This window comes from Macaca thibetana, chromosome 6 (genome assembly GCF_024542745.1).
Source record: "Macaca thibetana thibetana isolate TM-01 chromosome 6, ASM2454274v1, whole genome shotgun sequence".
Taxonomy (NCBI): Eukaryota; Metazoa; Chordata; class Mammalia; order Primates; family Cercopithecidae; genus Macaca; species Macaca thibetana.
This window is the reverse complement of record NC_065583.1, coordinates 7,728,244-7,745,603: the sequence shown is the minus strand read 5'-3', so window position 1 is coordinate 7,745,603 and position 17,360 is coordinate 7,728,244. Positions and strand designations below refer to the sequence as shown.

General features: G+C 40.6%; 1 protein-coding gene across 1 annotated transcript; it reads left to right on the top strand.

Annotated features, from left to right (window-relative positions):
* Positions 1-548: 548 nt before the first annotated feature.
* Positions 549-16,800, top strand: C6H5orf47 (chromosome 6 C5orf47 homolog). Its single transcript, XM_050793310.1, has 5 exons — positions 549-1,081; positions 9,938-10,023; positions 11,487-11,586; positions 12,992-13,027; positions 16,383-16,800. The coding sequence occupies exons 1-4, from the start codon at positions 760-762 to the stop codon at positions 13,009-13,011; spliced, it is 528 nt and encodes a 175-aa protein (XP_050649267.1). The 5' UTR covers positions 549-759; the 3' UTR covers positions 13,012-13,027; positions 16,383-16,800.
* The last annotated feature ends 560 nt before the right edge of the window (positions 16,801-17,360 follow it).

The following is a 17,360-nucleotide window of genomic DNA, read 5'->3' as shown; positions in this document are numbered from 1 at the left end:
GGTTCCTCACTCTGAAATCCTCCTGTACCCAAGCATGGGGGTGTCTCCCTAGTAGTGACCTGGTCCCTTTCTCCCACCCTGTTCTTGGAGTAGCTCATTTCCTCTGAGGGGTCTGTACCTCATCATCGTCCCCAACCCAGCACCCGCCCTCTTTCCATTTCTCTCCATCTCTCCTGTGCCTCTCACTTCCCAGCAGCATGCCCTTCCCCGACTCCTGCAGCCCACACAGTGACCAGCTCCCTCGCTCCTCAAGCCCAGCTTTCTCCCTCCAGCCCCCAGCAGTGGTCCGGCCCTAACCTCCCTGCCCCACCCTGCATGGTGGTCCCCGCCACCCCCATGTGGTGATCTGGCCTTAACCCCGTCACCCCATCCCTAGTGGGTGGTCCTGCCCTAGCGCCATCCCCCCCATCCCTGTGGGATGGTCCAGCCTTAACCTCCTCCCCCGCATCCCCATGCGGTGGTCTGGCCCTAACCCCGTCACAGCATCCCTACGGGGTGGTCCGGCCCTAAACCTGTCCCCCTCATCCCGGCGCCATGGTCTGGCCCTAACCCTGTGCCTCCCCCATCCCCACGGGGTGGTCTGGTCCTAACCCCCTCCCGCATCCTTGCAGGGTGATCCGGCCCTAACTCCCTCCCCGCAATCCCCGCAGGGTGGTCTGGCCCTAACCGCTCCCCGCACCCCTCGACTGCACAGTGGGCCGTCCGGCGCCTGGAGCATCGTGTTTGCTGAGGGCCGGGCAGCCGTTGACTGAGGCTGCGATGGCGGCGGCAGGCCGGGGTCGGGAGCAGGACTCGGCGCGCTTCGTCTATGTGACGCGCTTCGGCTCGCATCAGTGCGGTGGCGTCCTGCAGCTAGGCGGCCGCGGAGCTCAAGGCCTTTCGGGTCAGGGGTCCAGGGCTGGCTGTCGCCAGAAGCCGAGGGCAGCACCGGCGGTGGCGGGAGTCCAGGGTGGCAGTGAGTTGCCCTCTGGTTCCCGGCCCAGGGTTGCCACGACCCTTGGTGTGGAGGCCGCGGCCCCTGCCTCCTCCCAGCTGCGGACGTCGAGCGTGCGAAGCGGCACCAAACCGTCGGCGCGTGCAGGTGGCACGGTGGGACGTGGCGCGGCGGGGCCGGACGGGGCGCGGCGGGACGGGGCGGGACCGGGAGCGGCGGGGCGGGACGGGGCGCGGCGGGACGGGACGCGGCGGGGCGGGGCGGGACCGGGAGTGGCGGGGCGGGGCGCGGCGGGGGGGGGGGGCGGGGGGGACCGGGAGCGGCGGGGCGGGACCGGGAGCGGCGGGGCGGGGCGCGGCGGGGCGCGGCGGGGCGGGGCGGGGCGGGGCGGGACCGGGAGTGGCGGGGCGGGACGGGGCGCGGCGGGACGGGGCGGGGCGCGGCGGGGCGGGGCGGGGCGCGGCGGGGCGGGGCGGGGCGCGGCGGGGGGCGGGGCGGGGGGGGTCACCTGGTGGGCGCCATCTTGCGGCACGTGGGAGGTTGGGGGCCGCTTTCCTGTCAAGGCGTGTTGCGAGCAAGCGCGGGCAAAGTAGAAGCCCAGTAATTCCCTTCAGAGGACTAGCGGTAGCCGGGACGGGCACCTGACATAAGAGGAGAGGCTGTTGAATGGAGCCTTTACGGCCCCCTCACGGAGGCTTTGTCCTGCGTGTTGCCGTTCTGGCGGAGGGAGATTGGTTGACTTCGTGAACCCCCCTCACCTGGAGGACTGACTTCTGGGTGCTGTTGAGTCATCCTAACTAAAAACAGCATGAGCTTTACGTTTAAATCAGGAAATGTCTTAAATTCAAAAATTAGCCTCCCATAGGTTTTGCATATGTCTTGATCAATTTATTCCTAAATATTTAATCTTCTTTGCTGTTGTAAATGGAGTTTCTTTTTACGTAATGTCCTCTAAATGCTTATTGTGTATAGGAAGCCAGTTTAATTTTTTTTTGAGACGGGTTCTTGCTGTGTCACTCAGTCTGGAGTGTGGTGGTCCAATCACAGGCTCACTGAAGCCTTGACCTCAGCCTCCCGGGTAGCTGGGACCACAGGTGGGCACCCCCATGCCCAGCTACTTTTTTATCTTTTGTAGACATGGGGGTCTCCCTATGTTACCCAGGCTGGTCTTGAACTCCTGGGCCCAAGTGATCCTCCTGCCTCAGCCTCCCAGCCCTGGGATTACATGCATGAGCCACTGGGCCAGGCCTCTCTTGGTTTTTCCTTTTCCTTGCTTTTGAGACAGAGTCTTGCCCTCTTGCCCAGGCTAGAGTGCAATGACATGATCTTGGCTCACTGCAACCTCTGCTCTCCTAGTTCAAGTGGTTCTTCTGCCTCAGCCTCCCAAGTAGCTGGGATTACAGGCACCTGCCACCACGCCCAGCTAATTTTTTTTCTATTTTTAGTAGGGATGGAGTTTCACCATGTTGGCCAGGCTGGTCTCAAACTCTTGACCTCAGGCGATCCACCCGCCTCAGCCTCCCCAAGTGTTGGAATTACAGACATGAGCCACCAAGCCCAGCCCTCTCTTGGTTTTTCTAAATCAACTTTACTGAGGATTAATTTACATGTGTTTTGAAGAGGTTTGCCAGATTTATACACACCCTGGTAACTGCCACCATAATCGAGATATAGAACATTTCCATCACCTGTACTCATAAAATAACAACTTTATTAAACTGTAGTTCACAGTGCATGCAGTTCACTCATTTTGCATGCATAGTTGACATATTCATGGTTGTGTAACCATCACCACTATTTTAGAATATTTTTAACCCCAAGAGAACCCCTGTATCCATTAAACATTGCTCACCATTCTCCCTATTTGCCCTCCTTTATGCATAAGCTCAGCCCTAACCAAGTACTAATCTGTTTTCTGTCTCCATAGATTTAACCATTTTGGACATTTCATATATGTTGAGTCATAGAGTATGTGGGCTTTTGTGACTGGCTTCTTTCACTTAGCCTATTGGTTTTTGCATGCTAATTTTAGATCCTATTAACTCACTGGACACTTTTATTATTAGTTTTATCCTTGATTCTCAGGATTTTCCAGGTATCAATATATATTATTTGTAAAGAGATATAATTTTGTTTCTTTTTCAACCATTCTTTGCCTGCAATAGATTTGTCTAATTGCATTTGCTAATACCTCAAGGGCAATGTTGAATACTATTGGAGATAGCGGGCACCTTAGCCTTGTTTCTGACCGTAGGGGAGATGCCTATAGTGTTTCCCCATTAAATAAGGTGCTGGCTATCTGTCTAAGGATTATATATTTCAAATATTACAAAGTATCCCTCAATACTTATTTTTTCAGTTTTTTTTTTTTTTTTTTTTTATCATGAATGGGTGTTGATTTTTGTCAGAGGATTTCTCAGGTCTATGGAGATACTCTTTTTCTTTAGATTTATTTATTAATATGGAATGTAATATAAATAGATTTCTGATTATTGTACCAACCTTGCATTCCTGAAGTAAATTCTACTTGGTTTTAGTGTGTTATTTTCCTAATATAGTGTTGGACTCTGCTAATTTGTTTATAATTTTTGCATCAGTATTCAGGAGGGATAGTGATCTTTAGTTTTTCTTTGTACTCCTTTATCGGGTTTAGGTATCAGAGCTGTGTTTACTTCATAAAAGGAATCAGGAATTTTTCCTTTTCTATGCTCTTGGATAATTTATAGAATGTTGGGATTATCTTGTCTTTGAAGTTTAGGTAGAATTCTTCTGTAACTATTAGGACCTAGTGCTTTTTGTGGGATAATTCCTTAATAACCTTCTCTATATTTTCTATGGAGATTGACCTTTGTAGGCTTCCTAACTCTAATAGGTCAATTTTAGTAACCTGTATTTCCTTAAGGAATTATCTGTTTCATCTGGGTTTCCAAATTCGTTTGCATAGATGTCTGCAAAGTAGTGTCTTATGATGTTTAAACATTTTCTTGTGTTTTAATGGTTATTTCCCTCTTGTCGTTTCTTTTCCTGTATATACATGCACTCTCCCTTTTTTGTGATCAAATTAGCCAACATTTTGTCTGTTTTGTTAATTTTTTTTTAAACTAAGATTTTGGCCAGGTACAGTGCCTCACACCTCTAAGTTTACCACTTTGGGAGGCTGAGATGGGAGGATTGCTTAAGGCCAGCAGTTCAAGGCTTTAGTGAGCTATGATATGGCCTTCAGCCTGGAGAGACAGAATGAGAACCTGTCTCTAAAAAAGAAAAATCAAAGTTCTGATTTATTAATTAGATATTTTGTTTCTCTAGTCTCTTCCTCATTAATTTCTGCTTTTAATATTATTATTTCTTGTTCTTTCTTTGGGTTTACTTTGTTCTTATACTTTTTTTGTGAGCAGGACATTTAATTCATTTATTTTTATTCTTGTTATTAAGTGTTTAGTGCAATGAATTTTCTTCTAACCACTACTTTAAATACATCCCATAGTTTCCAATATGTAGTGTTTTCATTGTTACTATTTTTAAAAGAAATTCTGTAATTTTTAACTCTTTTCCATAGAGTTACTTAATAGATTTAAAATTTTTAAGTTTTCAGAGCGTCTCAGAGTTTTATTTTTAAATTTTGCTAGTAAACGGTGGGTTTATTGTGATCAAGAGTATTGTTTGTGATGCTTTCATTTTATGGATGTTACTGGTGTTTTCTCTGTAACCTAACTTATCATCCTTTTTGCTCTTTTCACCTCAGAAACCATGCCATTGGAAGACTGCTCCTTTAAATCTTGCTTGCCCCTTTAAACTGAGTCTGTCCATTATATTGTATGCTTGGCATTCTGTTTTGTGTCTGTCTCTTTAAATTTCTTCCGTATAGTCTGTACTCTGATTTGCCTAGTTATTTTTTTAGTATTTTCAGATTTAGAATGCATGTAATCTTAATATTGGTCACTTCAGCTCTTCTGAGGCATTTTTGTAGTGTTTCTAGTTTCTCTTCCCTGCTGACCAGAGCCCCTGTAGGTCTAGGGCATATGGGATCATAGAGCAGCAATTTAATGTTTTTCTCTCATTTTACTTACAGTTATTTTGCAGCTTCAACATCCTTTGTCTTAAAGTAATGCTGAGGGTGTGGTTTTTGCTTGCTGTTGTCTTCAGCTACCCAGAAGCCCTGCATTAAAAGATTGTGAATAAGAAAAGTGATAGGAGCCGGGCACGGTGGCTCAAGCCTGTAATCCCAACACTTTGGGAGGCCAAGGCGGGCAGATCACGAGGTCAGGAGTTTGAGACCAGCCTGGCCAACATGGTGAAACCCCGTCTCTACTAAAAATAAAAAATTAGCCAGGTGTGGTGGTACGCGTGTGTTATCCTAGCTACTGAGGAGGCTGAGGCAGGAGAATGGCTTGAACCCAGGAGGCGGAGGTTGCAGTGAGTCGAGATCGTGCCACTGCACTCTAGCCTGGGTGACAAGCAAGACTTTGTCTCAAAAAAAAAAAAAAAGAAAAGAAAAGTGATGGGGTCAGATTTATTAGTCCGTGCTGTACAGGAGACATTGACTTAGAGGCAGGTTAGACTGAAAAAAAATCTCAAATTGAAAACTATGTAAATATTTTGTTTGCTATTCTTTCAGAACTAAATTTACTTTGATAATTTGTTAGGTTGGTGCAAAAGTAATTGTGGTTTTGGACCTTGACTTTTAAGTCATTATAACTAGGCTCAAACACATCTTTATTAATCAAAATAGGAACCATTACAATCAACACATTTTTGCCAACAAGAAATGAGTGTTTATTCTTGTGGTGTGAAAGTCCACACTTTGGGATGTGATGAACACCGGGGAAGCATTTTCTGTGTTCTGCTGGCTGTGGAAGCGTTTTCCCTGCAAAAAGTTGTCCAGATGCCTGAAGCAGTGGTAGTTGGTTGGCAAGAGATCAGGTGAATATGGTGGATGAGGCAAAACTTTGTGGCCCAATTTGTGCAACTTTTGAAGCATTGGTTGTGCAGTGTATGGTCTGTCATCGTTGTGGAGAATTGGGCCTTTACTGTTGACCGGTGCTGCCTCCAGGCATTGCAGGTTTTGGTGCATCTCGTCGATTTGCTGAGCATGCTTCTCAGATGTAATGGTTTTGCCAGGATTCAGAAAGCTATAGTGGATCTGACTGGCAGCGGACCACCAAACAGTAACCATGATCTTTTTTTTGGTGCAAGTTTGGCTTTGGGAAGTGTTTTGGAGCTTCTTCTCAGTCCAGCCTCCTAGTTCTCCTTCCTCTGGATCTGATCATGTTACCCCTGCCACAAAGGAATTGGGGGGTGGGAGAGACTGGAGGCCAGAGAACAGTTACGAGGCAGTTACGGTAGTCCAGTGGAAAGAGTGAAGGCCTGAACTAAGGCATTGGCAGTGGAGGCAGAATGGACAGGATCGCATAGCTTACTGAGAGAGAAGGAAGAATTGTGGTCGAGTCTGAAGTCTCTGTGCTGGGCAACTGGATGGATAATGGAGCTACTAACGTCAGTGACCACCCTGCTGTGCTTGCGAAGTCAAGGATATAGTCAAGGGAAGGGGGTCCTGGGGTAGACTTATATTTAAACCAAGCCAGAAAGTGCTTAAGTGCTTAGGTTTTACTCAGTCTTGGGTGTACTTAATGTTTGTTTTTGTTTTGAGACAGTGTCTGGCACTGTCTCCCAGGATGAAGTGCAGGGGTGTGATCTCAGCTCACTGCAACCTCTGCCTCCCAGGTTCAAGTGATTCTCCTGACTCAGCTTCCCAAGTAGCTGGGACCACAGACATGTGCCACCATGCCCAGCTAATTTTGTATTTTTAGTAGAGACGGGATTTCACCATGTTGGCCAGGCTGGTCTTGAACTCTTGACCTCAGGTGATCTACCCACCTTGGCCTCCCAAAGTGCTGGGATTACAGGTGTGAACCACCACACCCAACCCTTAATGTTAATATTAAGTAGACATTAATTAAATGTGTCACCCTCTATGGGGGAAAAATGAATTATTTTTTCAGTAACATTTACTTAAAACTTATCATGTTGTGGGCCCTAGGTCAGGTGTTAGTGACACAGATGTGTCAGACAAGTAGTCTGCTCTCAAGGGACTTATTAATGAATAATGGGAATATAAACTAGTAGATATGAGTGTTGTAAGAGTGAGCTGAGAATAGCTTTGATAGTCAAGTTCAAGGAAAGAAGAGGCATAGATGCAGAAAATCAGGGGACATGAATAGAGAAATCACTAGTGGGACAGTAGAGGTTATCAAGAGCATTGGCTTTGAAGTCAGAAAGACATAATCCTTGGTTCTGTCATTTGTCAGCAGGATAATATTGGCCAAGTTAGTTAACCACTATTATTCTCAGTGTCCTTATCTGTAAAATGGGGGTAATGGTTCCTACCTTAAAGGGTTGCTGTGAAGGTTAAATGAAGTAATACCTGCAGAGTACCTAGCACAGTGTTTGGCACAGAATAAGTGCCCAGTAAATGCTGGCACATTGAACAGAGATGGCTTGAAGGGAAGATGGTGATTAGCATGTCTAGCACACAGTGGACATGTACTGTTTATTGAATGAATGAAAAGTAAGTTTTGGACCACATTATGGAATACCTTGAAGACTGTCATTTTTATCGTCACTGAAGATTTTTGAATGGTGGGGTGGAGTAAAGTTATCAGAGACAGCTGCACTTTTGGAAGATAAACTATAAGCTGTTTGGAAAATGTACTGAAGTTTAGAGATTCAGGAGTAGGCAAATCAACTCTTCTAACATTTCAAATAAGACTAATAAATCAGGCCAGTTCCCTGTCCTTACAGAACTTGAAAGCTACATTTATAATTTATACATAATGGAAGATGATGAATGCTATTGTGGAAGTACAAATGAATCCTTTGGAAGTGGTGAATAATTTGGGGAATGAGAGAATCAGGGAAGGCTTCATGGTGGTGGAAGCTCCATGAGATTTACACGTGGGGCTAAGATAGGAGAATTAGGTGGGGAAAACATGTGAACAAAGTGCTGAGTATGGATCAGTGATGGACAGCGATTAGGAAGAATGACTGAGTCAGAGTGGGTGGAAAGAGGACTAGAGAAAGATTTGAAACATAAGTCAGGACGAAATCCATGAAATACAATGGAGCTAGTCTCAGTACAATACACAAAATGAGTGAAGAAATATGTCTTTTTTCTTTTTCATATCTTCTGTACTTGTTGTATTTTAGATCCCCAAGTAATTACAGGTAGACTTGATGACTCCTGTGCTTTCTCAAGGAGTATAGGTTTATGTTGGGTAAGGCTTACAAACAAGAAGCATTTGGGAATGATGCAAATATAGTATTCCAAAGGTTGTAGGCATTTAGAGGGAACGATAGATATGGGTACGTGGAGAGCAGAGTTTCCCAAACTTATTTTCCTATGGCATACCTACATATCATCTGTACTGTTATTTACTTAATATATTTATTTAAATAGGTACATTTTCCCTTTTAATTAAATTTCTTTTTAGAACACTTTAAATCATGACTTCAGTGGAAAACCTGTACCATTTGATATAAATAGAAATTAATTAGAAACAAATATAATAAAGGCAAAACAGTATTATTAAATTCTAGCTAAGTAGGTTGTCTGCTGAGAGCTGTCTGTGGTCACAAAGGGAGACGAACAAGTCTTAGAGAAGTCTTAATGACATGCTGGTACCAAACTTAGCCTTCCTCCCAAAGGTAATCAGAAGATTGAAAAACACTGGAAAGGGAATGAGTTTCTCACCACGAGTTAATATTCCTTAGTGCTATGTCTGTATGTCTGTGACCTGCTCCAAATCAGTGGCATGTTTGTCACAAATTCAGAAATGCCATTTTAGAACATATTCTAGTTTATTCAATAAATGGAATACTTGTTGTATAGCTGATATCTATAGAAGTGGATACTGGATCTCCAGTGAAGAATAAAACACTCTCCTCAAGTAAACGGTGTCATAAATCCTATGATACCTGAGCAGAGGGTGCTTTGTCAGATCAGAGAAGGCTCCCTGGAAAGCTAAGTATTGAATGAGTAGAAGCAAGTGAGATATAGAGCAGTGGTAGGGCAGGAACAAGGTGGGGAAGGGTTGAGGTGAGGGAATATTCTAGACAAAATGAGAGCCAATAGAAAGGCTTTCGGGGAACACATGCTCATTATTTTATAATTTTGTCTTTGGAAAAACAAACCCTTGGGTTTTCTTCTAACAGTTAACGTTTGGGAAGGCAGCATGGTTTAGTGAGTATTCAGGAAGCCCGTTCACTCTGGATAACCCTTATTATACTACTGTGTGTGTGGTAGTGTGAGTGGGAAGATGAGTAAGACACACATGACCACTGCCCTCCAGGAGGTCAGAGCCTAGTGGAGGAAACGCGTGATAAAAAGGTGGGCTGAGTGCTGTGAAGAAGGTGTTCTGGGAGCCAGTGCTGGGTGTTGAGCTTCGTGTGCTTGAGGGAAGGCTGTAGAGAAGAGGTACGTGTGAGCTGAGTCTTGAAGAACAGGTAGAAATTTGCCTGGGAGGTGTGTGGGGGTGTGTGTGTGTTTGTGTGTGTGTGTGTGTGTGTGTGTGTGCTGAAAGTCTTAGGAATTAGATACATTTGAGGAACCACAAGGTATTGTGTAGTATTGTGTAGTTGGAAGTGTAGTGTCTGTCTGGAGTTGCACTGAGAAGAATGGAGACTGTAGAGATACACTGGGGCAAGATATGTTATCTGGTATTTGTTCATTCTGTTGTTGGTCTTTTTGGGACTAGCCTTACAAACCAGAAAAGGAAGACTGAACTAGCTGGATGATTTTCTAGGTACTTGCCCGATTATGTCTAGTTTTCTTGGTTGTTTTCAACATGTTGTTAGTGAACTGGTAAACCAGTATTACCTGGTGATCAGCAATATACCAACAAGTATAAAAATCCTCAAAGAGACCTCAGGAAACATTTATATGGCCTCTATTTTCAAATAGTAAATCCTTACATATGTTGACCTTTTCACTTTCTTCTTAAATATTAGGTTTAATCCAGAAGGATGCAGCTAAAAAGTTTGATTTTCCCATACCATTGAATGAAGCTTCCAAAATAATGAAGAAAAAGAAAAAGGTATATTGCTATGAAGGAGAATGAGCAATATCTGAATTTTAGATCATCCTCTCTAAATACAAATGTATAAAGATATTCAAGACAGTGAAAATAGTTCCATCTTTTGAATAATTTAATTTTCTGAAATGAGAAATAGAAGTAATTCAGCAGAAATGGAACTGGGTTTGGAAATATTTATTAACCATAAAGAATTGTCCTTCCAGTGTTATACCAGTGAAGGTATAAAACACATTTTAATCAAAATGTAACCCCATTGGAGGATTTTTCAAAGCATGATATATGTTCCATAGAAGATAATAAACTGTGACAGATAATGTAGTATAAGAAGAAAATCACAGATTTCATAGAAAGTAATAATGTATCTATAGTGGTCTTTTTAAAGACAAGGAATATGTAATAGGTTTCTAGCAGGCAATCTGAGAAGGATGATCCACTGCTGCTGAACTGTTCTCGCTGCTAGTTGTCCAAATGTCATGGTAACTTGAGTGTTTTGAACATATTCAAGATCAGATGCTCTGCAAATCTTTGATTGCCACTGTATGTTTATACTTCACAGCATCATTAATATTCAGTTTAAAGAAATTATTGGTTGATAGTGACACATAACATTGTGTTGTTTCTGAGCTTTGAGTTGTTTGATATCTGTGTATGGTACAAAATAGCATTAGAGGTTACTAACTCTTGTACCAAATATATTTTGAGTGAGCATCTAACTTTCCTACTGTACTAAGAGATGTTTCTTCTGAGAACCAGTTCCTTTTAGGTGAGGAGAAAAGAGCAGTAACCAATACTTCCTTTTAATTAGTGTGTGCCAGATACTGGGGTAAGTGCTTTACATATGTATTAAATATTTTTTCCTTAATTCTTATAATCCAGTGTATGAAGTTATTCCTAGATGAGATTAAAATACTCTCCCATTGTCAGGCAACTGGAAAATGGCAAAGCCAGAATTTGAGCCTAGATGTATTTGTTTGATTCTATAATCCTTGTTCTTTCTCTGCCAGTATATTTACATTCTCTAGTCCTATTGCTTTGGTGTGTCCTAGGAGAAATACTTAGTTCTTAACTGGAATAAAATACATTTAAAAATAAAATCATTGCCCAATGGTTTAATCATGGGAATATAAATTCACAATTTTTAAAAATTGCCTTTCAGAATGGAATGTGTTAGAATCAATTAGGTTGGACTTTATAGTCATTGCCTTTGGAAGGCAACTTCATCCAGGACTGTTAATTTAAATACTACGGGGGGAAATTCTAGGAATTTCAAAGAAGAGAACAGATATTTCAGTGATTGTGGGTAAACAATTACACTTAGGTTTTAGTTCTCTAAATGCTGATATAGGCTTATAATGATGATATCAATTGACATACAACACAATTGAGTCATTCCCGGTTGCCTCCATGAAAATATATTCCTACTTTTCTGCTCAGCATTCTTTTACTGTGCTTATCTTTTTAAGGTTTTAGTATGGAATACAGTATACAAAGTCATTTCAAGAATGCTTGAAGAAAATGAAAAATATAGACACAGGCTGAAATGCCAAAGGTTATCTAGTGAAAGTAAGTTAACATAATTTTTATTGTGTTAAAAAGAGTGGCCTCTGTAACAGTTTAGTTATCCTGGGATCGCATGAGATCAGCAGTTTTCTTAATTGTCACATTCAATATACAGAACTATAGAAATGAGACTAGCATATTATCACTGTTCATCATAATTACAAGTACAGAGTACCTAGAAGCAGTGAGTGCAGAGAGCACAGGTATAGGAGTGAGTGGAGGAATGTAGAAGGAATGACTGGAATTTACTTAGCAAAGGGAACATACTTTTCTGTTAAATGTGAATCTTAATGGCAATTAAAAAATAGAAATTACAAAGCTCATCAGTATTGATGAAGAAAAACATTTTAACTGCAATATAAAATTATACATTGTATCACTTGGTGAAGTCATTTCCTATCCATGGAAACTACACTCCTGCTTAATGCATTTTACAAAATCTGCCCTTGAGTTATGGCCTTGATGTCATTATTTCATTCCTGGAAAACAACTCATGAATTAAACCGTGCTCTAAAGCTGCATCACTATTGAGTTGATATCGTGGTCAGAGCAAAATTAGATGTAGTCTGGTGTGTTTATTAAAATAATTTGTAGTTCTGGATTTTCAAAAAATTAAGTTGGATAAAATTTATGTAACTAATAATGCCATGTGAATTGATAAATCACAAGTTATTTTCTTTCCTTGACATACATTTCTTTCCTTAACATGTCTTTCTTTCCTGCACATGCTATCATGAATGTCTCTGTGAGTTCTTAGTACAGTCATTCTATGGCAACTTCTGTTTCATAGTCAGTAAAACTGCAATATTTAATTTCATGAAGAATATTTTCATAAGATAATCATGAAAACAGAATGCCATTTTGCAAGCAGTGGAAACTTACGGTTCATATAATATTGCATCAGTGGTAGCATGAATTGTTTGCAATAATGGCAGATTAGTGAAAATGTGTTTCACGTTTCTTATCCGGAAAGGAGGAGAATGAGGTGGGGGGTGGATAGGAAAAAGAAAAGTAGTCAGAAATGTCTTAAACGAAAAGGATGTTTGAATAGGCAGAGCAGTGTGCACAAAACCTGGACATGCTTCTGAGTGCTAGTTCAGATCACTGCATAACTTTGAACTTGTTGGATTCTTTTCTGCCTCAGCAAGAAGCCTTCTCTTAAATGTAATCTTGTAAGGATTATTTAACAACTTAAAATGATACGCTGTGGTTTCCATAAATAGCCTCTTCCAAACGAGTTCACTATTTTACATTACAGTGTTAAACTAGATTACAGAACTTCTTTATAAAACTCATAATTATGTTTAAAAATGTATTATAACTTGTATTCCATAATATGTATTTATTAATGGGAAAACCAGTGCTAGAGGCCATCTTAAATTTTCCTTATTCTTTATGTTGTTTGCAGGCTCAAATTATACAAGATGAATCTTCTTATCTTCTGGTAAGACTCTATTTAGGTAATAATTATAGAGTATAGATTTTTTTCCCTTCCCTTCTATATTCTCCCTTCTCCAAACATTAGTGTATAACCAACTGTTGCTAATTCCAGCCAATTTCCTTTCTTAAATCCAATGTTTGGCACATAGTAGGTGCTCGTTAAAATACTTCCTGACCTTTAAAACGTCATATGGGCCCCATGTCCGTCATGCTGTTATGCTCCATGTTTTTCCTTCTTCTTCTTCTTTTTTTCTATTGTACCCTCTGAGGGCAGAATCTTCTTCTTTTTGTTTATACCTCTACTTAGTTCTCTTTTCCTTTGAATATATTGTCGTATTTCATGCTATTTTACTACTGCTCCTTTTTATTTCTTAGTGTCCTGCACTGCAGGCTGTGTTATGGCCCTTGTCCTGCCTCACTTACCATATTTACCTTTGCTACCACCTAATAACAAATGCTGTCCTAGGAGTAATTGTTGTCCCCATTCTCTCTTTACATATTCACTCTGAGATAACTCACAGATTTTTATAGCTTCAACTACTCTTCCTGGGTATATTACCCTTAAATCTCCATCCTACCCTTGACCTCTGGTCATGTACCTCTGATTTTCTTTAGGCTGTCTACTGCTACTTTCTTTTTTGTCACCTCTACTGATCTACTGAAATCTACACACAGTTATCCTTTTTTTAAAATTTTTTTATTTTAAAGAGACAGGGTTTCACTCTGTACCTAGCCTGGAATATAGTCACTCGATCATAGCTCACTACTGCCTCTAACTCCTGGGCTCAAGTGATCCTCCCACTTCAGCATTCCCTCCCAAGTAGATAGGACTGCAAGTATGCACCACCATGCCTGGCCAGTTAAATTTTTATTTTGTATAGTTGGGGATCTAGCTATGTTGCCCAGGTTGGTCTAGAACTCCTAGCCTCAAGTAATCCTGCTTCCTCAGCTTTCCAAAGTGTTGGAATTGCAGACATGAGCCACTGTGTCCAGCTGAGAGTATATTTTAGACATGAACATGAGCAAATTCATGGAGTCAAGAAAACGTTTAGGGAATGTACGTGTAGGGAGTGTACACTTTGATTAAAGATTGTTTGACACAGTAACCTAAGAAAGTTATAAAAGTATACTGAGATAGTATTTCTAAGAGTCTAACTTGAATTTTGGGCAGAGGATTTGTACTTCATTCAGTAGGGAATGAAGAAATGGACCATTTTCTTAATCTTTTATTCTAAATGATTTCGAATCTACAGAAAGATTATTAGGCTAATACAAAGCACTCCAATATACTCTTTACTAAGATATGCTGTTTTTTAACATCTTGCCACATTTGCTTGCTCATTCTTCTTCTCTCTCTGTGTATAAATACTTCAGTGTGTGTAACCTAAGAGCAGGGGTATCTTTTTGTGTAACCACACTACAGTTATCAAATTCAGGAAATTGAACATCAATATGAAACATAATTTATAACCTACATTTCACTTTTTTCCTATTGCCCCTAATAGTGTCTTTAATAGGAATTTTTAAAAAAATTTTGCTACTAGATATACAGTTCAGGATCATGTATTGTGTTTAGTTGTCGTGTCTCTTTGGTCTTCTGTAATCTGTAGCAGTTTTTCAGGCTTTCTTTGTCTTTTTTGATATTGATATTTTTGAAGAATACAGGCCAGTCATTTTTTCAGGCTATTTCTCAAGACTTGCTGATGCCTACTTATGATTTGATTCATGTTATGCATTTTTTGGCTGGAACGTTGTATATGTAATATAACTTTCCAAAGGATCGCATCTTGAGTTACGTGATCTTCACTGATCCCTTATTGATAATGTTAACTTTGAGCTCTTGGTTAAGTTGTTACCCATTTATAGTTACTATTTTTCCTTTTGTAATTAATAAGTATTTCATAGGAAGATAATAAGGGTATGCAAATATCTTGTTTCTTTATGAATATGAAGAACATTTTAAAGCAGTGGAGCTATCAGATTTGCATTTTAGAAAGAATATGATGTCATTTGTGGAAATATTTGGAATGGAGGTGAAATAGGAGGTGAAAAAGAAAATCTGGGGATTGTAATAGCATCCAAGTGAAAAGTAAAATGCACTAAAATGAGGGTTGCAGAGGGTGCAGAGAGAAGACAAATGATCAGGTATGGGGATAAGATGATACTGAGTTTTGAGAGTGAATAAGAAATAAGGAAGTCAGGAGAAAGGACTCATTTCATGAAGGTACTGAGTTTTACTTTTGGCATGTTGAATTTTAGGTAATAGTGAGGTACCCAGGCAAAAATGCTAAGCAAGTTATTGGAAGTGTTGTAAGGGAGGTAGTGTGATATCTGCAGTGCATAAAGGTCATATGTAGTTCTAACAGTAGATGTAGATGAAAACTTTAATGTGAAGATGAAGAGAGAGGAGAGGACTGAGTACAGAGTATCAGGCAATGCTGAGGATAAAGAGGAATTTTCAGTTTTGGAGTCGGGGATTATAGGGATTACAGGGATTATTTGGAGTCAGGAGTAATGAGAGAGATTATTGTGGGGCTGAGAAGGGAGACAAATGAAACTTGCAGAAGATCACGGGATTGGGAGTTCGAAGGAGGGCAGAGACCTTGCTTAGTGAGAGTATAGGGGTCTAAAAAGGTAGGAGCATAAAAATATGTTATCTAGGAACATTTGAAAAGTTTCAGCACCTAGAGGTAAAGCACAGGTTCCAGTGATGACTGTCTAGGCAATGGCCTTGGTTGTGAGTAAGTGGCCTGGAGGTGAAGGCCTGTGATACAATGTTTCTGTGACACATTTCTAGTAAATGGGACTGTTGAAGTCACCAAAGGTATTGGCAGGAGTTGGAGTTGAAAAGAAGAATATGAGTTACACACTGAGTGTGTTGGAAACTTTTTATGTTCAACTAGAGAAAGTAAAAGTCATTAAAACAATTAAGTACAGGGAGTTTCTTTTTTTTTTTTTTGAGACGGAGTCTTGCTCTGTAGCCCAGGCTGGAGTGCAGTGGCCGGATCTCAGCTCACTGCAAGCTCCGCCTCCTGGGTTCACGCCATTCTCCTGCCTCAGCCTCCCGAGTAGCTGGGACTACAGGCGCCCGCCACCGCGCCCGGCTAGTTTTTTGTATTTTTAGTAGAGACGGGGTTTCACCGTGTTAGCCAGGATGGTCTCAATCTCCTGACCTCGTGATCCGCCCGTCTCGGCCTCCCAAAGTGCTGGGATTACAGGCTTGAGCCACCGCGCCCGGCCAAGTACAGGGAGTTTCTAACTGTTGCTTTATAGCCTTAGAAATGCTAAAAAATTTCAGTGACTACTGATGATGATATTTTATATTAACAAGAATTCAATTTTGTCATTTTTTAATTTAGATTAACCTATCTTTGGATGTTTCCCAAAGAAGATTATGAAGAACCTAAAGATGAAACATTAAATGAATCATAATTATTTAATTTATGCTGCATAAAGTTTTGTAGTGAATGTGAATGAGGATTTTAGGTTTGCTTCAATGTATGTTAATTTTGATGTGTTTTATTAGAATTGGGACTTTAGTAGTTGAATAGAAAAACTACCTTCTTTATAAATTAATAGTATTTCTTTGCTATTTAATAATACCTTTAGTTAAATATTGTTACCAATGCATGCAAGTGTTATTGTCAGAATTAATACTTATTCTACATACCTTTAAATTAACTTTATACATAAAATTTAGATTAGCATATCGATGCAATTACATGAATTTTCTAATTACCAGCTTTTCCATTTTATTAATGAGTCTACAACTGCTGCTTTGTACATCTCTTAGATGTAACTTTTAAATTAAACTTGGATTCATTTAAGTTATTTTTGTCTTCCTGTAAACTTCTTTATTATTTTATGGGAAAAAAACCTTAGAATTTACATAGCAACCATTATTTTGGGTGTTAAAACTAAGCGAATGATTATTTAAGCCATCTTTTCATCCTAAGGAAAGTTAGTAAATATATGCATTTATAATATGGATATATTATAATGGACTATATTATAATATGGAGTATTTTAGGAAAATTTTTGGGCAAAGATCAGAGGAGATGCCCTTTACCTTGCCAGACCCCTAAGTAATAGATACATTATTTTTAAGTCAATGAATGAGAGGATTAGAATTCTGAAAATCATTTAGAAGTATTGCTTAATAAGTCCTTATTTTCTGCTCAACGTGAAGTAGTGATCAACTTTCACCTCCGCCAGTTTTTCTGCTTTTTTGCTGGTATGGTCTCTCTTTCTGAATTGAATCAAAGGCCTAGGTGGAACTGGAAACTTAGGAGGGAAAGACAAAATGAGGCTTGTTCATGATCAAATTCTGTGTACTC

Coding starts and splice junctions, on each gene's coding strand:
- C6H5orf47 (XM_050793310.1), top strand. CDS start 760: ATGGCGGCGGCAGGCCGGGGTCGGGAGCAGGACTCGGCGCGCTTCGTC. Junction 10,024..11,486: donor TAATGAAGAAAAAGAAAAAG/GTATATTGCTAT, acceptor TATCTTTTTAAG/GTTTTAGTATGGAATACAGT. Junction 11,587..12,991: donor CCAAAGGTTATCTAGTGAAA/GTAAGTTAACAT, acceptor TGTTGTTTGCAG/GCTCAAATTATACAAGATGA.